The 26,840-nt window shown below is 37.0% G+C and overlaps 2 protein-coding genes across 6 annotated transcripts in view; one reads left to right on the top strand and one right to left on the bottom strand.

Moving 5' to 3' along the window:
- Nucleotides 1–20,065, top strand: part of KIF2A (kinesin family member 2A) — an 81,546-nt gene extending 61,481 nt beyond the window's left edge. For 2 of the 4 annotated variants that reach the window (XM_032279984.1, XM_032279976.1), the window contains exons 17-21: nt 3,694–3,807; nt 4,986–5,136; nt 9,430–9,531; nt 12,971–13,106; nt 16,563–20,065. In XM_032279984.1, coding sequence (XP_032135875.1) covers nt 3,694–3,807; nt 4,986–5,136; nt 9,430–9,531; nt 12,971–13,106; nt 16,563–16,648 — 589 coding nt within the window. In that variant the 3' untranslated portion in view covers nt 16,649–20,065. The remainder of the gene's footprint in view (nt 1–3,693; nt 3,808–4,985; nt 5,137–9,429; nt 9,532–12,970; nt 13,107–16,562) is intronic. The other 2 variants (XM_032280003.1, XM_032279993.1) reach the window with 1 other exon arrangement.
- DIMT1 (DIMT1 rRNA methyltransferase and ribosome maturation factor) overlaps nt 19,593–26,840 on the bottom strand; it is a 15,741-nt gene continuing 8,493 nt past the window's right edge. For both annotated transcript variants that reach the window (XM_032280028.1, XM_032280036.1), the window contains exons 7-12: nt 25,844–25,967; nt 25,253–25,345; nt 24,237–24,301; nt 23,194–23,257; nt 21,952–22,058; nt 19,593–20,131 (exon numbers count right to left, since the gene is read on the bottom strand). In XM_032280028.1, the coding sequence (XP_032135919.1) occupies nt 20,089–20,131; nt 21,952–22,058; nt 23,194–23,257; nt 24,237–24,301; nt 25,253–25,345; nt 25,844–25,967 (496 nt within the window). In that variant the 3' untranslated portion in view covers nt 19,593–20,088. The remainder of the gene's footprint in view (nt 20,132–21,951; nt 22,059–23,193; nt 23,258–24,236; nt 24,302–25,252; nt 25,346–25,843; nt 25,968–26,840) is intronic.

Genomic DNA, 26,840 nt, shown 5'->3' with positions numbered 1-26,840 from the left:
AGTTCACTTAGGTCTAAGTAAAATGTTTTAAACTACTATTATATCATGTAACTCACTTGCAACATGACTAACCATTTGGGACACTGTATTAATCCGTTCTCACACTGCTACAAGGGAATACCCGAGACTGGGTAATTATGAAGGTTTAATTAACTCACAGTTCAGCATGGCTGCAGAGGCCTCAGGAAACTTAGAGTTACCGTGGAAGGTGAAGGGGAAGCAAGGCACCTTCACAAGGTGGCAGGAAGGAGAAGAGCCAAGCAAAGTGGGGAAAAGCCTTCTATAAAACATTCAGATCTTGTGAGAACGCACTATCACGAGAACAGCATGGAGGAAATTGCCCCCCATGATTCAGTTGCCTCTACCTGGTCTCTCCCTTAACACATGGACATTATGGAAATTATAATTCAAGATGAGATTTGGGTGGAGACACAAAGCCTAACCATATCAGACATGTAATCTTTTTCAATTTTATTCCAAATCTCTTGGAATAAAGATTTTCAACCTCCCTTGATACCAATGTTTTATGACTTGAAGAGTCAATAACTTTTTTTTTTTTTTTTTTTTTTTTTTTTTTACAGCAAAGAATTTCTTTCTTTTATACTAAATCTGCCTTACTTTATTTAGGCCAATACTTGGAGGTGGCGGGTAGGTGGCATTACATTAAAATTTCCATTTTTTTTTTTTTAAGCAAATGATGAATGGTTTTGCTGTAAAAATTTCCATATTTTTAGGAAACTATTTCTCTTAAGTGTTTAAACTTTTTTTGTATTTAAGTCATAGCTCTTAGTAATTGAAGTGTTATTTCTTGGGATGAAATAGATTTAATACCTTCCTCACTACTTGATGGTAGCAAAGCCTCAGGAAAGTTACTAACCTCTCTGCCAAATTTCCTCATCTTTAGAATGGCAAGTTAATGACCATGTCCATCTTAAAGGATTGTTTTTGAGGAGGGACCTATGTCAAATGTTTAGCACAGTGCCTGAAATATATGAAGTGTATGAATTGTTATTGCTATGGCTACTTTAGTGAGCAGTTCTGTCTTAAAAATTCAGTTAGACAGATGTCAAAGCAGTGTTTTTTTTAAAATATCCTTATATTAGTCAAAATAATATACTTTGAAAGTTTTTTATGGGGATCATGGGATAGTTTGTTAACAGTTCACATTACTGGTAATAATTAAGTTGACAAGTCCAGTTGCAATCAGATGGCGATTAGAAACATTTATTTACTTACTTATGACAGAGTCTTGCTGTGTCACCCAGGCTAGAGTGCAGTGGCGTGATCTCGGCTCACTGCAGCCTCTGACTCCATGGTTCAGGCGATTCTCCTGACTCAGCCTCCCGAATAGCTGGGATTACAGGAACCTGTCACCATGCCCAGCTAATTTTTTTGTATTTTTAGTAGACACAGAGTTTCGCCATGTTGACCAGGCTGGTCTCAAACTCCTGACCTTAAGTGATCTGCCTGCCTTGGCCACCCAAAGTGCTGGGATTACAGGCGTGAGCCACTACACCCAGCCAGGCAATTAAAGGTATTTTAGAGGAGCATTCAGGGGAAAACTTTGAGAGTAGAAGGAATGGTTGTCCCAAGGAAAAAAAAATTATAGAATATATGAGAAACAGACAGTGGTCTCTATCCTGTAGCGGAGATACTTAATCTTTGGGTAATGAAAGACGTTACAGTGATTGGGTCTTGGGTAGAAGAATGATTAAAGTGGTTAGGAGCTTTTAGTAACATTTGAAGAATATGATTCTTGTATGTGGTATAGTTTGGCTTGGGCAAGACAGCTTTGGATAGAGAAAAAAATGTGTAGATGAAGCTAATAGGGTGTCTAAATTAAAATACTTAGATAAGAAATGGGGTGGGAGTGAAAATAGTTGTTAGTATTAGAAATTTGGATTTTTCAGGCCAGACACAGTAGTTTATGCCTGTAATCCCAATACTTTGGGAGGCCAAGGCAGGAGGATCATTTGAGTTTATGAGTTTGAGACCAGCCTGAGCAACATAATAAGAACCCATCTCTACAAAAAATAAAAAAATAGCTGGGGGTGGTGGCATGCCACTGGTAGTTCCAGCTGAGGTTAAGGTAAAGGCTGAGGTGGGAGGATCACTTGACCCCAGGAGGTCAAGGCTGTAGCGAGCCGTGATTGAGCCACTGCAGTATAGCCTGGGTGATAACAGTGAGACCTTAGCTCAAAAAGAAAGGCCGAGCGCAGTGTCTCATGCCTGTAATCCTAGCACTTTAGGAGGCTGAGGCGGGCAGATCACAAGGTCAAGAGATCAAGACCATCCTGGCCAACATGGTGAAACCCCATCTCTATTAAAAATACAAAAATTAGCTGGACATGGTGGTGCATGCCTGTAGTCCCGGCTACTCAGGAGGCTGAGGCAGGAGAATAGCTTGAACCCAGGAGGCGGAGGTTGCAGTGAGCCGAGATTGTGCCATTGAACTCTCGCCTGGTGACAGAGCAAGACTGCATCTCAAAAAAAACCCAGAAAAAAAAAAAAGATATTTGGATTTTTCAACATGTATGGTAAATAAACTTTGAAGGATAAAGGGCAGATGAATCCAATATTGAACCTTTGACAGTAGCTATTACCAATAGCTTAGAGAAATACTGTCAGTAGAGGAAATATATTAGTTTGATTTATATGAAGATACTGATGTTTGTTTTTGACCTATAAAGAAGGGAATTTCATTTAGTTCGACCTAAGAGAAATCACAAGAAAATAAAGAATATGGTTATTATATTGAAGTGTTTAAATAACATAGAATTTGTACTCGGGGCTAGTTTTTAACCTCAGTTATGCCACATTCTCAGTGAATGACCTTAGATAGGATACCTTATTTTTGAGAATAAAAAATGTTTCTCATCTATCAAAGATTGTTGAAGGATGAAATAATATAATGCCTAAAAATTACTAATCCTAATACTTGACATATAGGAAGTACTTAATAAATATTTTATATTGGTATGTAATAGGGTTGGCCCAAAGGACATGAATTATATAGATGGGGTGAGAAAAGTCATAATTTGGTTAAATATAACTATTAAAGATGTTAGCAAAAGCAATTTTAAATTTCATTGCTAAAGGCTGTACTCAACCAGAGTTCTTCATCTGAATCACCAACCACTGAAAATAGAGTGAATATTTTCTCATTTACACCAAAAATATTTCATAGCCAGTGCCATTCTGGCTATGAAATATTCCTATGCATCATAGGAAAGAAGTTATTTCATTATAAACAATGGATGGCTTAAGGCATTAGGACTTAATTGCCTTGTGTCCTGTTTGAAAAAGACTGCAAAAATGTCAAAGACTCGTGAATGCCAATAAACAAATAGTCCTGGTACTGACCATATGAGGAAATTAGATTGAGTGGTCATGTAGTTAAAGGGGCATTTCAGATTTAGGTGATTTAGTTAAATGTCTAGGAAGGATTATGAGAAAAGAGGAAAATAGACCAGAAAGGAAAGATTAAGGATTATAGAGCAGGGGATTAATAGAACAAACATTCAAACATGTCTTAAAATGTGTTATTTGTAAAATAATACTCTAAATACATTGTCACAACAATATCGATATTCTTTTCTAAACAAAAGTGAATACTAAATGAAAATGTGCAATGTGCATTGCTGTCTTTACAAGAGCATTTTCTTTTAATTTGTTGCTGTTTTGGTGCTGCAGAGTAAAGGAGTTTGGAATTAGTCCATCAGACATTCCCTTCTCACAGGGTAGTGGCAGTCGCCCTGATCTCTCTCCTTCTTATGAATATGACGACTTTTCTCCTTCAATTACCAGGTCTACTTCATTCTATAAATAAGATGTTTATTTTAATAGTTTCTTTTGAATTGTGCTTTGTATAAACATTTCATTTGCTATTTTTGTCCTGAGCCATTTTAGTTTTCATTTTCATTTCATTTGGCAGGTGGTGGTTGTACTGCATGATCTGCATTCTTATGTCCTTTATTAATCTATTTGCTTTAAAATGTTGATTTAGAATTTAGGCTTCCTATTTCTCCCTCATATTTTTAAGGATGATGTCACTTTTGCGTACTTACCACTAAAAGATAAATTGTTAAAAGATAAATTATCTTGCTTAAAATGAAGACTTGGCTTTTATTCTGTATGATCTTACAAGTTTCTGGGTCTGCAAGGAGCCTCTTGACATAGGAAGTTTACACTCTCTTGGCCAGACATGATGGCTCATGCCTGTAATCCCAGCACTTTTGGGAGGCAGAGGCTGGTGGATCACCTGAGGTTGAGAGTTTGAGACCAGGCTGGCCAATGTGGTTAAAAACCTGTCTCTACTTTAAAAAAAAAAAAAATGGTTTTTTGTTTTTTGTTTTTTTTAAAAAAAAGAAAAGAAAGTTTACCCTCTCCCAAATGTGTAAGTTTAAGTATAATGAGTAAACACTTGGAAAATGATAAAACTTAAAATTTTATAATCTTTATACATTACAAATAAAATTATTTTACATGTAACTATTTTAATTGAGCATGATAACTACCAGAAATCTGCAGGTTTTTTGTTTTGTTTTGTTTCAGCAGTGATCCATTTATTGGTCTAATTGCTATTGTTTATATTTTTCTGTTTATATAATTTAATTGCAATAACATCAACTTTGATGAGCCAGTAGTAAAAAAAATTGAAAATTAAAAAAGCTTTTAATTGCAACAAGTTTTTTCTTTGAATACTGAATCTATATACTTTGTTAGCTCTCGTTTAGTTTGCACAGTAATTATATTTGATATAATTAATCAATATAATATGAATTACATAAAGTTGCCTAAGCAGATTTCCTAAAATTAAACAACCATTTATGTGTTTCTACAGATTTCTGATAAATTTTACCTATAAAGGTGACATCATCAATCTTAGTATGTTAAACTGAATTGTGTGTATATTGGATAGGTTGGTATTTTCTTGTTCCTCTGCATGAGTGTTTTTAACTTTGATAGCTCTTATGTATTTATAGGGTGAAAGAATTGACTGTAGATCCAACTGCTGCTGGTGATGTTCGTCCAATAATGCACCATCCACCAAACCAGATTGATGACTTAGAGACACAGTGGGGTGTGGGGAGTTCCCCTCAGAGAGATGATCTAAAACTTCTTTGTGAACAAAATGTGAGTGACTTACTATAATTGTAAAGATATAATCATAGTTCATTTCATCAATAGCAGAATTTAACTGAAAACTATCATTTAAATGAGGAGTCAGGCTGTGGGTGTGGTGGCCCAAGCCTATAATCCCTCCAATTTGGGAGGCTGAGGTGGGAGGACTGCTTGAGGCCAGGAGTTCAAGACCAGCCTAAACAATTTCATGAGACCCTTTCTCTACAAAAAATTTTAAAATCAGCCAGGTGTGGTGGTATGCACCTGTAGTTCTAGCTACTAGGCAGGCTAAGGCAGGAGGATTGCCTGAACAGAGGAATTCTGGGCTGCAGTGGGCTGTCATAGCATCACTGCACTCTAGACTAGGTGACAGAGCAAGGCCTCGTCTCTTAAAATAAATGAATAAATAAGCTAGGGGTCAGTAAACTACAGCCTATGGGCCAGCCATCTGTTTTTACAAATAAATTTTATTGGAACATATCCATGCTTACTCTCTTAAGGCTTGTCTGGCTGCTTTCTTACCGTAACAGCAGTACAGAGACTGTGGCTTACAAACCCAAAACATGTATTACCTGGCCCTTTAAAGAAGTTTCCAGCCCCCAATCTAAACTATTTATTTTTTTTCCCCTCAGATTTTTGTCTGATATTATAATTTGGGAAATTTTTAAAGTAATATAGGGAAAAACAACATTTAAAATTATACATATAATAAATATCTTATTAAAAAGCTTAAAAACAAGCTGGGCATGGTGGCTTATGCCTGTAATCCCAGCACTTTGGAAGGCCAAGGTGGGTAGATCACTTGAGGTCAGGAGTTCAAGACTAGTCTGGCCAATGTGGTGAAACCCTGTCTCTGCTAACAATATAACAATTAGCCTACTATGGTGGCATGTGCCTGTAGTCCCAGCTACTCAGGAGGCTGAGACACAAGAATCGTTTGAACCTGGGAGGCAGAAGTTGCAATGAGCCAAGATATTGCTGCTGCAGTCCAGTCTGGGCAACAGAGTGAGACTCCATCCCCCCACCACTCCCCCCCAAAAAAGGCTTAAAAACAAAAGAACCGTGAACATATGCATCTTTTTTTTTTTTTTTTTTTTTTTTGAGATGGAATCTCACTCTGTCGCCCAGGCTGGAGTGGAGTGGTATGATCTCAGCTCACTGCAACCTCCACTTCCACCTCTCAGGTTCAAGCAATTCTCCTGCTTAAGCCTTCCAAGTTGCTGGGATACAGACGCACGCCATCATGCCTGGCCAATTTTTGTATTTTTAGTAGAGACGGGGTTTCACCATGTTGGCCAAGATTGTCTCAATCTCTTGACCTCATGATCTGCCTGCCTTGGCCTCCCAAAGTGCTAGGATTACAGGCGTGAGCCACCATGCCCGGCCATGCATCTATATTGAAAGAATGCATGCACTGTATTAAAATCAAACAGCAAAATGCTAACATTTGTTAAATCTGGTTGCTTTTCTATATGATTGAAATTTTTAATAATACTTTATAATTTAAATTTTTGATTCCCCAATTACTAAAAAAAATAAAATACATGCAATACATGCCCATTGTATAAGGACAGAAAGAATAAAGGAATAAAAAGTTATATATAATACATTGTCACATAATTGCTTTTAATGTATTCAGAGTGTTCTGTGTGTGAGATGTAAAGGTGTGTTTTTAAAATGCATATTCTGGGCCGGGCACAGTGGCTCACGCCTGTAATCCCGGCACTTTGGGAAGCCGAGGCGGGCGGATCATGAGGTAAAGAGATCAAGACCATCCTGGCCAACATGGTGAAACCCCGTCTGTACTAAAAAAATACAAAAATTAGTTGGGTGTGGTGGCGCGTGCCTGTAGTCCCAGCTACTCGGGAGGCTGAGGCAGGAGAATAGCTTGAACCCAGGAGGTGGAGATTGCAGTGAGCCAAGATCGCACCACTGCACTCCAGCCTGGTGACAGAGCGAGACTCTGTCTAAAAAAAAAAAAAAAATGCATATTCTATGCAGTTTTGTTTCATTCTGTTCCCACTAAGTCTTATCATGGCATTTTCTCACGTTATAAGTTAGCATTGATTAGTTGCTTACTACATGACATACATTGCTAAGCGTTTTATTTATTATCTGATCTCATCACAACTCAGTGTAGTAGGTACTATAATTACCCCTACTTTATAACTGATATTCCAAGGTTTAAATAATTTGACCAAGATTTTGTAAGTAGTAAGTACTGAAGCCAGGATTGAAACTCAGATCTTTCTTATTCCAGCACCAAACCTTGTATCAATTAAACTGATTGCTACCTGCAATACAGTATTCTTTGAAAACAACATACCTTTAGTTAGTTCTAATACTTTGTAGCAGACATTTAGTCCAAAATATTCTAGAGTAACAAATACACATACTACTGTTTGTTACCGTGTTCCAAATCACTATTACTAAAGCAGAACTTAAAGCAGTGGTTCTTAACTAGGAATAGTTTGGACCCCCAAGGCAAAATGTATGGACATTTTTGGTTGTCACCAGTGAGGTGATGCTGCTAGCATACCTCAGTGGGTAGAGCCAGGAATGCTGCTAAACATCATACAGTGCACAGGACTGTCCTTCTCACATTACCCCACACAATGTCAGTAGTTCCAAGACTGGGAAAACCTAGTTCAAAGTAATAGTTCTAAACTTTGAACCATAGAAACTAAAAATGAGATCCTGGTCTCAGTCCATCACTTGTGTCCAGAATTTTTAAGAGAGACTGTAGTTGCTTTTAGATTCTTTAAAGCAAACCCTGCATTGCATCTATATGTTACCTGTCCAAAAGATGTGGAAAACCAGAGCAAGATAAGCACTCCCTATAGCATATCTTTCCATTTTATTCTTGCATCCGATGGGCCTCTGTAGAGCCTTAATTTGGAGAGGTTAGTTAGGCGACCAGAACTAATCCAGGGGAGTATGGCATCATGAGTTTTTGCAGCCTCCATGTTTGAGAGAGTGTGCATTTCTATCACCTTTGCCACCTCTGGGGCATTATCTTGTGATGACTCAGCATTAGCCTTTAGTTAGGTATTGGTGCATATGTACATATTCTTATTGCTATATTGTCTTAACAAAGTAAATGAAAATGGAACAGCATCTAAGACATGCTCTAGAGATCAGAGTTTTTTTGGTTTTATTTTGAGATAGTATCTCACTCTGTCCACCAGGCTGGAGTGTGTGGTGGCACAATCTTGACTCACTGCAACCCCCCCTCAAGCGTTCAAATGATTCTCCTGTGTCAGCCTCCCAAGTACCTGGGATTACAGGCGCACACCACCATGCCCAGCTAATTTTTTGTATTTTTAGTAGAGATCAGGTTTCACCATGATGGCCAAGCTGGTTTCAAAGTCCTGACCTCAAGTGATCCACCTGTCTCGGCCTCCCAACGTGTTAGGATTACAGGCGTGGGCCAACACACCCAGCCAAAGTTGTTTTTTTTTTTTTTTTGTTTGTTTTTTTTTTTTTTTTTTAATCATTATCTGAACATGGCCTGGGATCAGAGATGTTTTGACTTGCTGTAGGACAAAAATATGAATGTATTGTATGTATTTGTTCCTCAGTTATACGGAGAATCGTTTCCAGGACTGCCTGAATATACCCAAATTGCACATACTCAAGTTCCACTGTTGGCCCCGTGGAACCTGCAAACATGAAAAGTTGGGCCTCTGAATATGAAGATTTCACAGATCTCAAATACTGTATTTTCAATCTGCATTGGTTGAAAGCCAGATATAAGTGGACCAGCAGTGTTCAAACCTGTATTGTTCTAGAGTCAACTATATCTGTTTTTTGTTGATGAAGTAAAATTGTGAATTGTCCATTGAAATTTCTGTAAAAACTGGTAGATATACATCATCTAAAGATGTTATCTTCATATCTCTTTTAAAAAAGGAAACTTAAGATACACATGTAAATTAAATTGTTAGTGAAAAGTAGGCAATACTAAGGAAATTTTTCAGTACATTTACAGCCTGCAATAAAAGTATTTTTGAAAAGTTGGGCTGTTCCAAAAGAGAGCACTCTTTTAGGGTAGTTCAGCAATAAACCTTGGGCTAAGTGAAAATTATTCCCTACTCATCTGATTGAGTTGTCTTGTTGAGAATTGCATATTTTTACCCAAAGAAATAAATTGTGGTTTTGCCTTTCATATATATTTTAGTAGCCTTCACCATTCAAGTCTCTTCAATTTCTAAATGACATTTTTGTAAATGATACTGAAAAACTACTTTTATAACATTGAAAATACACACTGTATCATAATTTCTTAACTATTTTTATTTTAAGGAAGAAGAAGTTTCTCCACAACTGTTTACTTTCCATGAAGCTGTCTCACAAATGGTAGAAATGGAAGAGCAAGTTGTAGAAGATCACAGGGCAGTGTTCCAGGTAAAGTAAGACAGGACTTTTCATCAAAATATTTCTTGATACATGAAGAATTTTCGTAATTCCTTAAATATCACATTATTCTTTTAAAAAATACGTATTTATGTATTTGTATATGTGTATGTGTATTTATAAGGCATATGGCATGACAGATTTTGAATACAATGAATAATGGCTACAAATAACATTTCTTTGCACCATGGTGAAAGATTCTACTTTATTTACCTCTCATCCTCCTTATTGGTTTTTGTCATTTGTCCATTTTTAGAGAAGAGTTGCACTTCTGCCCACCAGTACTTCTTTCTAAATGTTAGGCCAATTTATTTGATAGCAGTTAAGAAAAACTCTTATGAAGGGTTTTGGAGCAGTTGAGGAAGTATCAGTTGTTGTAGAAAAGATAGACTACTTCATGAGATGGAGAGTTACTGCTCTGAGCTGTCAGTGGCAAGTTGAGTGAAGGGTGTTATGTCACCACTCTTTGGCAGTAACTCCTTAGGCATTCAACCTGTTAAAAGTACTTAGTATATGATACTCTGCTCCCCTTTTTTTTAAACAAGACAATGTCCTATCATCGTGATGTTTGAGGAAGTGAAGATATCATTTGTTGTACATCTTTATGAACACTATACAGTTGACTTGCTTTGCACTCTGCTGCCCCCACCCTCCTGAAGTACTATGAACACTTCCTGAGAAAAAAGCAATAACTGTCTCCCTTACTGACCTGTATTTTTTCTTTGACGTTGAAAAAATCTTTGTCACTAACCAAAGGAACTTCAGCTCTAGAACATTCAAGAACCTGGATAAAGGGCTCAAAAATGACAGAGAACACTTTCTGTCAGATTAGGATACACATTCATTAAAACTATTAGAGTTTGGCCAGGTGCAGAGGCTCATGCCTATAATCCTAGCACTTTGGGAGGCTGAGGCTGGTGTATCATTTGAGCCCAGGAGTTTAATACCAGCCTGGGCAACATGCTGAAACCCTGTCTCTACAAAAAAATATAAAAATTATCTGGCCATGATAGAGCACACCTGTAGTCCCAGCTACTTAGGAGGCTAAGGTAGGAGGATTCCTTGAATCCAGAAGGCAGAAGTTGCAGTGAGCTGAGATCGCACCACTGCACTCCAACCTGGGCAGCAGAGTGAGACCCTGTCTCAAAAACCAAAAACTCTAGAGTTTTAGTCAAATTCTTATTATGAGAATTTCTCTAGAAGCCCAAGTGTTTAAGTAGAGAAAGGACACTAATAAGAAAATTACTCCCTTTAATCCCAGCCCTTTAGGAGGCCAGGGTGGGTGGATTGCTTGAGCCCAGAGTTCAAGACCAGCCTAGGCAACATGGCAAAGCCTCATCTCTATTTAAAAAAAAAAAAGACAATTGTCATCTGTGCCCTTTTGGAACAAGGTGTCATATAAAGACCATCATTTCCCACTCTGCCATTTTTTAGATAAAAGTCTCACAGCTGTTTATTGGTAAAATTGGGTGTTCTGACTTTCAACCCAGAACTGTATCATTCATCTGTATTATGATCTGCCATTTCACAAAATAAGGTTTTGTTAAACCAAAATTAAGTGTATAGCTGAAGGAAAAGGAAAGAAAAATTGGAGTATATGGCTGGGCACGGTGGCTCACGCCTGTAATCCCAGCACTTTGAGAGGCCAAGGCGGGCGGATTACCTGAGGTCGGAAGTTTGAGACCACCCTGACCAACATGGAGAAACCCCGTCTCTACTAAAAATATAAAATTAGCCAGGCGTGGTGGTGCTAATCCCAGCCACTCGGGAGGCTGAGGCAGGAGAATTGCTTGAACGTGGGAGGTGGAGGTTGCAGTGATCCGAGATCACACCATTGCACTCTAGCCTGGACAAGGAGAGTGAAACTCCATCTCAAAAAAAAAGAAAGAAAGAAAAATTGGAGTATATTTGTATTTTCTTGTTTTTTTTTTTTCTTTTTGTTATATTTGTATTTTCTAATTAATATGTTTCCTAATCAAGATACATACCTAGGTTAACCAGTTCTGTCTGGTGCTAGTCTAGTTATAATTCATCATTAAAGTCAATTGATGTTTGAAAAATTGAGATTGTATGCATCCTAAAAGCAAATCCGCATATAGGAGCTTTTATGTCCAAAAAGCTCTTTAATTCAGAATGATCTAGTCTTGTTTTGGGTTTTGTTTTGAGACAGTCTCGCTCTGTCGCCCAGGCTAGAATGTAGTGGCATGATCTCAGCTCACTGCAACCTCCATCTCCCGGGTTCAAGCAATTCTCCTGCCTCAGCCTCCCGAGTGGCTGGGATTCAAGCTATTTTCCTGCCTCAACCTCCTGGTAACTGGCATTACAGGCATGTGTCACCACGCCTGGCTAATTATTTGTATTTTTAGAAGAGACAGGGTTTTACCATGTTAATCGGGCTGGTCTTGAACTTCTGACCTCAAGTGATCCACCTGCCTCAGCCTCCTAAAGTGCTGGGATTACAGGTGTGAGCCACCATGCCCAGCCGGAATTTATTATTACCTCTTGGCCCAACCACTGTAAGTCCCTAATTGGATATGTTAATTTGTCAGGTTGTAGGCTTCCTCCATAGCCCCTATCAAATTGCTCAGTAGCTTTATTGGGCATATTCTTCCCATTTTAGGAACAGCTGTTGAGGTTTTGAGACTTACTCTGCTCTTTGATATTGATGTATTTGATGCATTCCCTCCACAAAATTCCCATCCAAAGTAGAGTAAAAGCAGAGAAATGAAATGATCTTGCTCAGCCCTTCTTTCATGTGTTTGTGTTAAATTTTAAGGACATACAGTTGACCCTTGAAAACTTAGGGTGTTAAGGACACTGACCCCCAGTACAGTTGGAAATATATATAACTTTTGAGCCCCCCACAAACTTAACTCTTAATAGCCTATTGACCAAAAGCCTTACCAATAACATAAATGTCTATGAATACATATTTTGTATTACATATATGTTATATAATGTATTCTTAACACAAAGTAAGCTAGAGAAAAGAAAATGGTATGAAGAAAATCATAAATAAGGAAGGGAACTATATTTATGATTCATTAAGTGGAAGTTCGTCATCATAAAGGTCTTCATCCTCATCATCTTCACATTGATTAGGCTGAGGAGGAAGAGGTGGGCTGGACCCACTTTCTCAGGGGTGGCCGAAGTGGAAGAAGTAGAAGGGGTGGCAGGAGAGGCAGGCACATTCAGTGTAACTTTCATTGAAAAAAATCCAAATATAAGTGGACCCACACAGTTTAAACCCATGTTGTTCTAGAGTCAACTGTATTTCTTAATTGTACTGTCTGTGAATAAAGATGTTTTATGTCTATTGACATTTTAGAGAATACTCTCTTAAGTATGTTTGATTATATTTAACAGAATTGTAATTTGGTTTCTGTTTTACAAAGAGGCTTGTTGGATTATTGAATTTTTGTCCTTGCAGGAATCTATTCGATGGTTAGAAGATGAAAAGGCTCTCTTAGAGATGACTGAAGAAGTAGACTATGATGTCGATTCATATGCCACACAACTTGAAGCTATTCTTGAGCAAAAAATAGACATTTTAACTGAGCTGCGGGGTAATTCTTTTTCCATTTTAATATTTGAAATCTGATTGGTATTAGTATATATATTAGTGAAGAGGGTTTCATATTGCAAGAGGACATATGAAGTGAAAATTATGGACACTGTTTAGCACCTACTTTCCAGAGGTATAAAGACAGCTAACCATTTTGGTTTTTCTAAAAGTCATGGCATATCATTTCAAGTTTTCTCTAGTCATCTTTCTTTTCATATTTTAACACAGACATCTTAAAGAGAGAAAATGTGTTTTTAACAAATTTATAAATTTTATATACCTATTCAAATCTTTAGTTTGATAGGCTGATGCTTATGAGAATTATCTTCTTTCTGTCTTTTTTCGGGTCTCACTCTTGCCCAGGCTGGAGCACAGGGGTGTGATCATGGCTCACTACAGCTTCAACCTCCTGTACTCAAGCAGTCCTCCCACCTCAGTCTCCTGAGTAGCTGGGACTACAGGCACGAGCCACCACACCCAGCTAATTTTTAATTTTTTGTAGGGATGGGGTGTTGCTATATTGCCTACACTGGTCTCAAACTCCTGGGCTCAAGCAATTCCCCTGCCTTGGCCTCCCATAGTGCTGGGATTACAGGCATGAGCCACCACACTTGGCCTCTGTGCCACTTTTTTTAAATGAAGTGTCAAGATGACTACTCTGTATACCTTACTCATGAAGGGAAGTGTCTGCCTTACCTACTAAATCGTGTCCTTTTGTTTTTTTTAGTTAGCTTATCTGTGTAGCTTCAGCTATGCATTATTTTATGTGTTAATTTTTTAGGCATTTGTATACTATTGGCTCTGTTTATGTGTAAGTGAGCATCTGTATGTATGTGTACATGCAATCCAACATAAGCCAGAATTAAATTCCTAGTTTGAGACAGTTAAATAAGCTGCTTAATTTTTTTTAAGGAGGCCCTTTGTGAGGTTGGTTAGTTGTTTTGAAGGGTTATTTTTCTTTCAAATTTATTTATTTATTTAAATTGACATCCCAGCCTGGACAATATAGAGATCCTGTCTCTAAAAAATAATTTAAAAATTAAAAAAATTAGCCAGGCATGGTGGCATCTGCCTGTAGTCCCAGCTACTCAGGAGGCTGAAGAAGGAGGATCACTTGATCCCAGGAGTTTGAGGCTGCAGTGAGCTAGGATCATGTCACTGCACTCTAGTTTGAGCAACACAGTGAGATCCTGTCTCAAAAAATTAAAAATTGACGTATAAAAATGTATGTATTAGGTACAGCATGATATTTTGAAGTATATACAAGTTGAGTATCCCTTATCTGAAAACTTGAAAAAAGAGTGTTTTGGATTTCAGATTTTTGAATATTTGCATTATACCAAAAGTTTGGGATTTCAGGTTTCAGGGTTTTTTTGTTTTGTTTTGTTTCTGAGACGGTGTCTCACTTTGTCGCCCAGGCTGGAGTGCAGTGGCAATCTTAGCTCACTGCAGCCTCTACCTCCCACCATAAGTTTTAAGAAATTACTATCTAGACATATTGTATTATTCATGCAGTTCTCCTGCCTCAGACTCCCGAGTAGCTGGGATTACAGATGTGTACCACTGTACCTGGCTAATTTTTGTATTTTCAGTAGAGACAGCGTTTCACCATATTGGCCTGGCTGGTCTTGAACTCCTGACCTCAGGTGATCTGCCCATCTGGGCCTCTCAAAGTGCTGCAATTATAGGTGTGAGCCACCGCGCCCTGCCACATTTTTGGATTTGAGATGTTCAACACATACGTGTTGCTGACTGGTTATGAAGTTAGTTATTTGAAATCATATTCTGTAAAGTCTGCAGTGACTATTGAACTAAAATTTTCATTTGTTTCTCATATTGTTCATATTCAAGCCTTTATTTAAATTGTTTTTGTTTTTTTGTTTTTCATTTTTCTAATCTGCGGTAATTTACTATCAGCTTCTGTATCCATTCAGAAGACAGGTCATAATACACTCTAGTATTTTTTCTTTGTAGCATTCAACTTAATTGACTTCCTTTCCTTTTCTCAAATTTCATGTATATCAAGCATATCCATAACTTATAAAAAATTATCCAGCTGTATTGGCATCATTCAGTCCTTAGAATTTTTTTAACCACCCGGAGATAAATTTGAGATTCATAAGAACAATTTGGGCCGCGCGCCTGTAATACCAGCATTTTGTGAGGCCGAGGCAGGTAGATCACCTGAGGTCAGGAGTTCAAGACCAGCCTGGTTAACATGATGAAATCCCATCTCTACTAAAAATACAAAAATTAGCCAGGTATGGTGGCATGCGCCTGTAGGCCCAGCTACTCGGGAAGCTGAGGCAGAAGGATCACTTGAATCTGGGGGGAGGAGGTTGCAGTGAGCCAAGATTGCACCATTGCACTCTAGCCTGGGCGAATGAGCAAGACTCTGTCTCCAAAAAAAAAAAAAAGTAACAGTTTGAGAGCACCAAATCCAGAAGTCCTTAAATTTATTTCTAAATTTCAAAACTTAACTTTTTAAACATCACTGTACTTCCAAAAAAGGGGAGGAAAATTGAGATTGCAACTTACTTTTCTTCTGAAATCTATGGAGTACGGTTTTGTAACCTTGGCACTATTAACAACATTTGGGGCTAGGCAGTTTTTTGTTGAGGAGTGTTATCCTGTATATACAATATTTATCAGCATTATTGATCTCTGTCCACTACATGACAGTAGCACCACACCAGTTGAAATAACCAAAAATGCCTCTAGACATTACAAATGCCCACTGGGGGCCAAAAATCACATTCAGTTGAGAACCACTGTTATTGAAAGATGGCTTATCTTCATAGCTGCATATAATTTGTCTGACAATTTACTAACTTATTTCTGGTTCTTATATGACTCTAGATCAGTACATGACCAAAAAGAATGTGTAAAAGCAAGAAATATATCGTTTTGTCATCCCCACTTCATAATCCCCCTTCCTAACAATGAGGAAAAAATGTAAATTTCTAAAAATTCAAACACATTTTAAATCTCTATAGCCTAAGGTGAAATTGGGGGGCTGGGCGCGGTGGCTGACGCCTGTAATCCCAGCACTTTGGGAGGCCAAGACAGGCAGATCATGAGGTCAGGAATTTGAGACCAGCCTGGCCAACATGGTAAAACCCCGTCTCTACTAAAAATATAAAACGTAGTTGGGTGTGGTGGCATCCTGTCAGTAATCCCAGCTACTCGGGAGGCTGAGGCAGGAGAATCACTAGAACCTGGGAGGCAAAGGTTGCAGTGAGCTGAGATCGTTGCACATCAGCCTAGGCAACAGAGAGAGACTCCGTCTCAAAAAAAAAATAGGTATTTCTGGAAATCTGTAACAAAACTTTTGCAATAGTTGAGCATTGTATTTAGTTCTGAGTTTCTAGACAACAAAAGGAAAAATATGGAGTTACTGTTGTAAACTCTTATTGCATGTAACACAATACTTATTCCCTCTTTTTCTTTTTCCAAGATAAAGTGAAATCTTTCCGTGCAGCTCTACAAGAAGAGGAACAAGCCAGCAAGCAAATCAACCCGAAGAGACCCCGTGCCCTTTAAACCGGCATTTGCTGCTAAAGGATCCCAGAATCCTCACTACTGTAACATAAAACGGTTCAGCTGTAAGGGCCATTTGAAAGTTTGAAATTTTAAAGTGTCTGTGGAAAATGTTTTGTCCTTCACCTGAAATTACATTTCAATTTTGTGAAACACTCTTTTGTCTACAAAATGCTTCTAGTCCAGGAGGCACAACCAAGAATTGGGATTAATGAAGCATTTTGTTTCATTTATGCAAATAGTGATTTACTTTTGGAGATCCTTGTCAATTTTATTTTCTATATGATGAAGTAAGACTGTGGACTCAATCCAGAGCCAGATAGTAGGGGGAAGCCACAGCATTTCCTTTTAACTCAGTTCAATTTTTGTAGTGAGACTGAGCAGTTTTAAACCCTTTGTGTGCATGCATACCTCATCAGTGATTGTACATACCTTGCCCACTCCTAGAGACAGCTGTGCTCACCTTTTCCTGCTTTGTGCCTTGACTAAGGCTACTGACCCTAAATTTCTGAAGCACAGCCAAGAACAATTACATTCCTTATTTGTCATTGTAAATTACCTTTGTGTGTACATTTTTACTGTATTTGAGACATTCTTTGTGTGTGACTAGTTAATTTTGCAGGATGTGCCATATCATTGAACGGAACTAAAGTCTGTGACAGTGGATATAGCTGCTGGACCATTCCATCTTATATGTAAAGAAATCTGGAATTATGATTTAAAACCATATAACATGTGATTATAATTTTTCTTAGCATTTTCTTTGTAAAGAACTAAAATATAAACTAGTTGGTGTATAATAAAAAGTAATGAAATTCTGAGAAGAGTTTTATCTTAGGAAAATACATATATATGCAGTGTGTGTGCCAGTGTGGTATTAACAAGACTAATAGTGCAATTTGATCCTTACCAATATGATTACTTAATTTGAAGTGTTCATTAGCACCCTAAAATATACCTTTTCTATGTACTGTTAAAGGAAATTGGCTTCTGATGCATGAACATTTACATGTACATTGAAAGTAGTCCATAATAGAAGTTAGCTTAAGCCAAGTGTAGACAGTACATTACTCCCTTGAAAAAGAATTAAGCTGCAAAAGAGTTGACTTTGCCTTAAAAGGCAGATCTAACCCAAGCTCCATCCAGTACCAAATGTGAAACTTCATCATTATTTGGTGAGAATCACCAAATTCTCACTAATACATTGGTGTAGGGCATGCTACTTTTTAAACGGCAGCACTTATTTTTACAGATTGCTACTCTAAGAAAGAAAACTGGCCACTTTTCATGTAAATATTTTGTTAAAAGATTTTGTATATCTCTCTAGGAGTTTTTCCTCAGTTCCCAGGATAGCGTCTGGGAGTAGATTAACAACTAAAAATCTCCCAAGGATATCTTGTTTTGATTTATTTACTCCAGGGAACTACCAGCTCATTCATAGGAGCCAAAGGGAAGCTATGAATAGAGAGTCATATGAGCCAGATTCTTTACTTTACTGTTCATAAAACCCAGAGAGTAGTTGTGAAAGATCCTAATACAATTGTGAAAAGCTCTGTAAACATGAAATCTAAAACAAATGTAGATTTTCACAATATGCTTATTAATAAATGAAGTCTATGGAATGAGTTTTAGAGATAATTTACTTCAGTACAATCACCTTTGTTTTGGAAGGGACTCAGGTTTTCTTGCAGCTGTAAGATATATTCTATTTGTGTTTATTTCAAAGGGAAGAGGAAGAATGGAGAACTGTTACAATTGACCTTGCAGAGGCTGTTTAAAAAAGGTAGTTTTTGAGATTAACCAGACTTCAAAGGGCAATAAAGACGTATGAATTTGCTCATTTTAAAGCACAACAGATTAGCTTCAAATTTATTATTTGCATTGGATGGGTAATATGTTTGGAAAGTCTCCTTATAGACAAATATACTGCCTTACTTTATGATGGCTTCATTCTGATCCGGTATTTTAAAAATTAGTACCAGAAAAGACCTTGGAGGTAGTATAATACAGTCCTTCAGCTTTACAGATAGTTAAAACTGAAGGCCAGAAAAGGAACTAGGACTCAGCAGTTTATAGGGGTAGAGGGAAATAACTTGAGAAAGCCGAGTTAAATGTTAAATTTTTTTCTGTAAGGATAGAGATGATACAAGTAAACTTTGCAAAATAGTTTTGTGAGATTAAACAAAAAATCTACCCTTATGTATATTTCATATTTGTTTAAAAAAAGCAGCTTGATGCTTTTGTTCTGGATTAAATATTAAGAACAAGCATTGTTTTATATAGTAACATTTAGTATATGAATTTCAAGCCAGATTTCAAAATCTAGCTTTGTTAAATTAATTGGAAACTCTCCTTCTATTAATATTAAGTTAGTTATTTTAAAGAAAGCCAAATATCAATAAAGATATTTTTATTAATTTTTTATAGAAATAAAATAGCTACTATAATTCTTTATTATAGTATATTAACAGCAGTTAGTATTATATTGATTTAAACATAAGTAGCTAATAAAACTTGTTTATGACCTCTATTGAAATTCTCAATCTGACAGTTTCAAAATAGTTTAAAACTAAGCACCAGGTATATGAAAAAAGTATGGGAAATTTTAGTTATCCAGAAATCATAGGAATACAGGGAACCTGTAGTTATGGGAAATGGCTGTTTTTCTGAAGTTGAAAGCAAACATAAAACCAGTTTCAATTTATAAAACCCTTTAAGAGTTTGCTAAGTTATCTCCCTAAGAACTAAAAAGATAAAGGTAATTTTATATTAATTTCATTCCAGTTTAGCTTCTCAATATGCCTGGTACTGCATGGTGGCAGTAGCAGACTCGGGCTTACCCAGAACCCTAAGTCTATGATGCTACAGGATAGCGAAAGAGGTAGGCAATCATAACAGACATTGTATAGGATAAATAGGGAAGAGAATGAGAGAAGCAAAATAAAAATAAGAAACAATTGTTTTACTGTACATGTGAATAACAAGAAATGGTATGAGGAATGTGAATAACATGAAATGGTATGGGGAATGTGTGACTAGTGAAGCATATTTTAACTTTTTTACTACTGGAGGAACAGACCTAAAGAAGGCCTCACAGTATATTACACAGTAAATAGAAGAGTAACATCTTTATACAATAAACTGTGAGAAATGATAAGCTTAAGTATAAAGTTGTGCGTCTCTGCGGCTCCTGAACGTGAAGATTATTATTAATAGATTGGACCTGCTCTATGTTATATATTAAACCAAAACCAAAAAAAAACTTGCATACTTAGAACTTTCCAACTTAAAAATTCAGAATAATAAATGGTGACAGCAGTAGTAGTATTAAACCAAAAATAGTCAACTAAGGAATGTCTCAGTAAAGCAAAAGCATCATCTTCTCAAATATAAAAAATGTAGATTTCTTTTCTTGACCTTAAAAAATTCTGTTTTCCAAATGCCTAGGAAAAATGAATACCTTCTGTGTTGAATCCATGTAGCAATCTGAAAAAAGAAATCAAAATGGAACGGTACTGAAAAGCTAATTTGTAGCACCTAATGGTATATAGTTCTATACAACTAATTCTGAAAAACATGAACACAGCATGCCTACAGAGCCCACCCACTCCTAATGCTAGTTACTAAAGAAATGTTACTGGCTGGGCGCAATGGCTCACGCCTGTAATCCCAACACTCTGGGAGGCTGAGATAGGTGGATCACCTGAAGTCAGGAGTTTGAGACCAGTTTGGCCAACATGGTGAAACCCCATCTCTACTGAAAATATAAAAGTTAGTCAGGTGTGGTGGCACATGCCTGTAATCACAGCTACTTGGGAGGCTCAAGCATGAGAATTGGCTTGAACCTGGGAGGTAGAGGTTGCAGTGAGCTGAGATTGGGCCATTGCACTCCAGCCTAGGCAACAGAGCAAGACTCTGTCTCAAAAAAAGAAAGAAACATTACTGTCTGACTACATTTATAAGATAGATATATATTGGTTAAAACAATGCCATGTTGGTGCTTCTTTCATTATAGCCTATATGTTATAATGAATTTGACTAAAATTGTCTTGGACTTTTGTTATCCCAGGCTAAGAACTCCTTGGCACTTGTTTCATTTCAACATGGTAACTGAACAAGAAGCTGTTTGGAATTGGCAGAAGTCAGATGAATGACCAATCTTACATGCCCATTCTTCCTCTCTTGAGCTGTTATTTATATTCAAATTAAATACACATTGTTTCTCTCTGTAGATACCTATGTACTTATTAGATTCTAGTTAGTAAACTGCACATGCTCAGTAACTTTGAGGAAATTTAGTGAAAATGAAGGAAAAAAAATAAAACATTTCACTTTAGACCTGAGGTTATTTTTAGGCAGACCCATAGAAACAGGTCCAGATAAATTGTCTAAAAAAGCAAAGTAGGTACTTATGAATAGTATTCAGTGCCTAGAATTAACATCAAAGAGACTCAGTAGTACTACTAGCCACCCAATAAAATATAAACTCCATTTGTATTAGTTATATAGAACTGTGTTTCCAGCTTAGAAAAAGTCTAACTAATGACTTTTATAACAATCTACCTTCATTGTTTATTCAGCCTCCAGAACATGGAAGCTTTAAAAGTGAATTGGCTAAATAGGCAAGAACTTCTGAAAGTTAACATATTAATGACTAAAAACAGTAAGTAGAGGTTAGTAATTACCTGAGTAATTAATTGAAGCCTTATTTTATTTTTGTAAGACTTACTTGCTTAATTCAAGCAAAACAATTTTTTGTCTAAATTACTTAGATAATTATGACATCTTTTTACCTTAGAAGTGTAGAACTTGCCTCAGGCTACAAAAGTAACTATGTATTATTACTAAACAGATAACCAGGTAGGATTGTGACTGACATTATTGTATGCTTAACATTGATTTAACAACAGCTATTCCCAGTAAGGAAATTTTAAAAATCAGATCCAGTTACATGTATTATGATTTTTCTACCTTTGGACTATTTTGGAGGGATAAGTTATTAAGACTAAGACTATGAATGAAAGTTGAGGAGGGAGTGGGAAGGGAGGAACATGCACACCATATTAACACAAAGGCAATCTTCTGGCTCGGACTGTTCTTTACTACTATTCTTAAAGAAAATGTTCATTCTGCTGCAGCTAACTAGCCTCCATCTTTTACACCAAATACTATTCCATGCCATGGAAGTGCTATGCAATAACTCTCCCCGGTAGCACCTTATACCGCTTAAAAGCCTTTAAAATCTCTAATCTGAAGGTGTCACAGTAAAGAAATGTAAACACTTAGGAAAACAAAAATGTAATTACCTGATGAAGTCATCTATGTCCATGGAACGGGCCCGTTTGTCACTAAAGCCTGTGCTGGTTAGGATTTGCTGTATTTTATCTGCTATGCTGAAATCTTCTGGTATTATCTATCAATATAAGATTCAGAATAAATGAACGACATATCTTTAATGAGGTCACTTTGACTCTTTTTTTTAGTTCAGTAAGTCATAAAATAGTCACCTTTAATGTATTTGTTAATGAAAGTTTGGAAAGCCTGATTGTTTACATAAGACTTGAATCAAATTAGTTAAGTGGCTGATATTTATTTACAAAAATTTGGAATACCTTGAATTAGTAATCATGTATATATTAGCCTTTTACTTCTTTAAAATTCTGAAATAGTTAGTTTCAGACTTCACAAATAATTAAAACTGTAAACTAAATTTTAAAGCAACTGTTACTCCTTTCAAAATAATGCATTTTCTTGCTACACATTTCACCTAACCACCTTGTTTTTCTCAAAGAGGTGACCTCTCCAAGCCTTGAGAGTTTTAAGGATTTTATCCTTAATTCACATATTTTATTCAAAGATTTTTCTTAATCCAGCTTACTATTTTTCTATTACACTTAGGCAGATTATCTAATGACCTTTTGCCTATGAAAGAGAAAATAGAGCTAGTATTGTGATACATTAAACCATACAGGTTCTCAGTCATTAAAAATACAAAGAAAATTGGCCTTTATCCGTCTTTTCTGTTTAAACTGGAAGCTAAAAAGCTAGCAAACATCACATTACAGACATTGTTACACAAATGATAAGCTCACAATCAGAAATCTGTATTGAGCGTGTGAACTTTATTCTAATTTCAATTTCTGGGTATTTAAAAAACTACAAAGAAAATATATTTGTAACTGCTATGTGAGCAAAAAACAAGAGATGGTCACAATTCAGAGGACAGTAAATTGTATATAATTAAGTTTTTCAAGTTACACATATCTACAGCTTTGAGGAAACTATAACAGCTGAATCCTGTTATGGCTAAAAGCAACTGTCAGTAGTTAGATGACAGACTAGAGTAATCAAAGTTGCTCATATCTGTTCCACAGGATACACAGCAGCACCGACCTGTCAGAGTTCAAGTCAAAATTGTGCTAGTTATGCATTGTATCTCTTTTAAGGAGCCTATGGAATGTACAAAATAATCTCATGCTAGATCAACAAGAATAAAAATGGACATTCAAAAACAAATCAGTGAAACTGCAGGAACATTTTCTACTTACAATATTATGGACTGAACAGTGAATTCTATAGTTTTTTTCCAAGAGTTGTTGCACGGCACTTGATCTATAGCATAAAGAAGTGATGCCACTGTTATTATTTCAAAGTCAGAGCTATTATACATAATTTCATACTTTTTAACACTTTTTTTTTTACTAATATATAAACTAGTTTAATAATTTCAGTTTAGATTACATTAAATCTATGTTCCATATGGTGAAATTAAGGAATTTTAAGAGTTGAATAAACTTATAAAGCAAACACTAATTATACTTAAAGTGCAGAATCCTGATAAATACTTCCTCAATTCTTAGAGAAGTTCTAGACCCGTCACAAAACACTCCCTAAAAAAAAACAAACTCCAAGCCCTCTAAAACTGTCTCTCGCCTCTCTTTTACCCTTGAACCCCAAATTGATGTGTTGCATTTTCCCAGGTTAATAAGATGACACATATCCTTCATTAAGTGTGGAAGAGGTCCACCATCATCTCATTTTTCCAACAAAAAACTAGAGCTGATGTATGGTCAGAGTTTGGAGTGTTTTCCTGTTTTACCAGAAACCCTTATCTGACTCAACTCCAGCAAACTTCATTAAGTTCTCCTGCCTCCCAAGGTCCAAAGACAATTAAAAAGGTAGTTTGTCTCGGACCCATAATCTTTACACTTGGACCAAATTCTAGCACAGTATCTGGAGCAGTGGTCCTTTATACATTAGAAATTAGTGAAATATTGGGCCGGGCGCGGTGGCTCAAGCCTGTAATCCCAGCACTTTGGGAGGCCGAGGCAGGTGGATCACAAGGTCAAGAGATCGAGACCATCCTGGTCAACATGGTGAAACCCCGTCTCTACTAAAACTACAAAAAAATTAGCTGGGCATGGTGGCACGTGTCTGTAGTCCCAGCTACTCAGGAGGCTGAGGCAGGAGAATTGCCTGAACTCAAGAGGCGGAGGTTGTGGTGAGCCGAGATCGCACCATTGCACTCCAGCCTGGGTAACATGAGTGAAACTCCGTCTCAAAAAAAAAAAGAAATTAGTGAAATACTTACTTAAATGCAGCAGAGAGTGTCTTGTTTTTCCTAACAAAGGTTATCCTTACTAGACCATCCCATTCCTGAAACAGAAGATAGATATTTTCTTCAAATTACAAACTTCTTGTTCTTGTCTATGCCTGCTAGGTATTATTTTTTCTTTTAATAAGGAATTTTCTAAAGTGAACAAAATGTTCTGTATCTTCATCTGGCTGGCACACATATGTAAAAGTAAGACATACACTTGATTTTTGCAGTTTGGTGCATTTAACTGAATGTGTCTTTTCCTCAGAATTTTTTTTTGACAAGCGTCAAAGCATGACAATATTTTTTTTTAATTGGAAAAAATAAAGCCAGGCACAGTGGTGCATGCCTTTAGTACCAGCTACTCAGGAGGCTGAGGTGGGAGGATCACTTGAGACAAAAGTTCAAGTTCAGCCTAGGCAACATAGTGAAACCCTATCTTAAAAAAAGGCGGGAGAAAAACAAAACTGTCCCACATCTGAACAAAGAACATGGCACTATTTATTTAAATCTAAGAATCATTTTCAAAAATAAGATTCAAAACAGACATGACTTCAGATAAGGCTTGTGTAACACACCTAAACCTCCTTGAAGGAGTTATTGATGAACCACTCCATTTACCACCAGATGACCACACACACAATCGTATTTTTCTCTAATATGACTAGTAAGGTTTTACCTGAAGTGGTCTTTCTTGTTTTTAAATCTCAGAAACAATTATGATTAAAACATGTTACCCATAATATTACTTTAAAACAACCATTTTTACTTTACCTTGTTTTCCAAATTTTAGTCAATTTTTTTTTTTTTTTTGAGACTGGGTCTCACTTCATAACTACTTTGTATCAAATTATTCCATCTCCTTCAGCACAGGGATGTGTGCTAATTAACATTTCCCTATGTTTGGATATTTAGGTTGACTTAATATTTTTCTGCTGCTATAGACACACATTTTCCAGCCTGGACTTCTTTTTTTTCCTTTAGTGAATGAGCCAGTATTTTAACCTTACCTGAAAATTGATGGGTGGTGGTGGATTCTTAGGTTCTATCCTTACAACGCTGGATTCCACCTTGGGCGGTGGTCTGAAGTTATTCTTTCCAACCTGTTAATGAAAAAGTATTTCAGTAGTACTTTCAAAGGCAACTTTTATTTAGTAACCAAAGATGCTATCCTCACAGAAGGCACAACTAGATGCTCAAGGATGAGTTAAGCTAGATTACTGCAATAACAATCACTGGCCAGGTGCTGTGGCTCACACCTATAATCCCAGCATTTTGGGAGGCCAAGGCAGATGGATCATTGAGCCCAGGAGTTCAAGACCAACCTGAGCAACATAGTGAAACCCTATGTCTATTAAAAAATACCAAAAACTGGGCTAATGCCGTTTTCGGCCTTACCCTACCTGCACCCAGGTGAATAAAAAAACAAAAATTAGCCGGGCGTGGTGACGCACACCTCTAGTCCCAGCTACTCAAGAACTGAGGTGAGAGGACTGCTCGAGTCTGGGAGGCAGAGAGTGCAGTGAGCCACTACACTGCAGCCTAGGTGACAAAGCTAGACTGTGTCTCAGAAAAAAGAGAAAGAAACAAAATTCACTTACTTTCATTAGATGGTCCACACGTGCCAACAGTTGTGTATTAATTGAGAGTCTGCAGTATAATTTATCTCCAGGTTTTGCAACCAGTCGGAGGGCAAATTCTCTTTGAAACATAAGTATAGCACATCTGTAAAGAAAGCAGAGAAGAATAAAGAAAATGGTCACTGTCAACTATAAATGAATTTTCACTGCAATGAATTTTCCTGGTAGAGAAATAGCAAAGCACTGGCAGCTGATTATACGGTAGGAGAACATTTTCAGCCTTTGTTTTATTGCCATAGAATGAGACCACAGGCTTTGTTTTTATAATGGCTGTACTCCTCACCCCAAGATAGCTTGCAAATGTAAGCTCTCAGTAAATAAGAAGGTGTTTCAAACCAGGACTAGTCCATCACCTCTTCTATGAAAACAAAAAGTGAAACAAAATTGTTTCAGTAGAAATATATCAGGTAGCAAACACCTTTAAGGAAGAGGTAACGCTGAAGAGGCAGATTGTGATGTTCAATGTCTCCCTGATTTGCCAGGTTAAAAGATGTAGATGTAGACTTTTTTTTTTTTTTTTTGAGACAGAGTTTCACTCTTGTGGCCCAGGCTGGAGTGCAATGGCATGATCTTGGTCACTGCTACCTCTGCCTCCTAGGTTCAAGTGATTCTCGTGCCTCAGCCTCCTGAGTAGCTGGGATTACAGGTGCATGCCACCATGCCTGGCTAATTTTTGTATTTTTAGTAGAGACGGGGTTTTACCACATTAGCCAGGCTGGTCTCAAACTGCTGACCTCAAGTAATCTGTCCACCTCAGCCTCCCAAAGTGCTGGGATTACAGGCATGAGCCATCACACCTAGCCAAAAGATGTAGACTTTCTTAATCAGCAGGCAATGGGGAGACTTTGTAAGGGTTAACGAACAGGGGAACATCTTCAAAGCTGTACTTCACATTCAAACTTTTGACGAGTCATACAAAAAAATATATTTGGCACTGTAACCCAAGCCACAAATGCCT

This window comes from Sapajus apella, unplaced genomic scaffold (genome assembly GCF_009761245.1).
Source record: "Sapajus apella isolate SASKATOON/1434 unplaced genomic scaffold, GSC_monkey_1.0 scaffold1, whole genome shotgun sequence".
NCBI lineage: Eukaryota > Metazoa > Chordata > Mammalia > Primates > Cebidae > Sapajus > Sapajus apella.
Note: the sequence above shows the minus strand (reverse complement) of the source record. Positions and strands in the feature narration are given on the sequence as shown.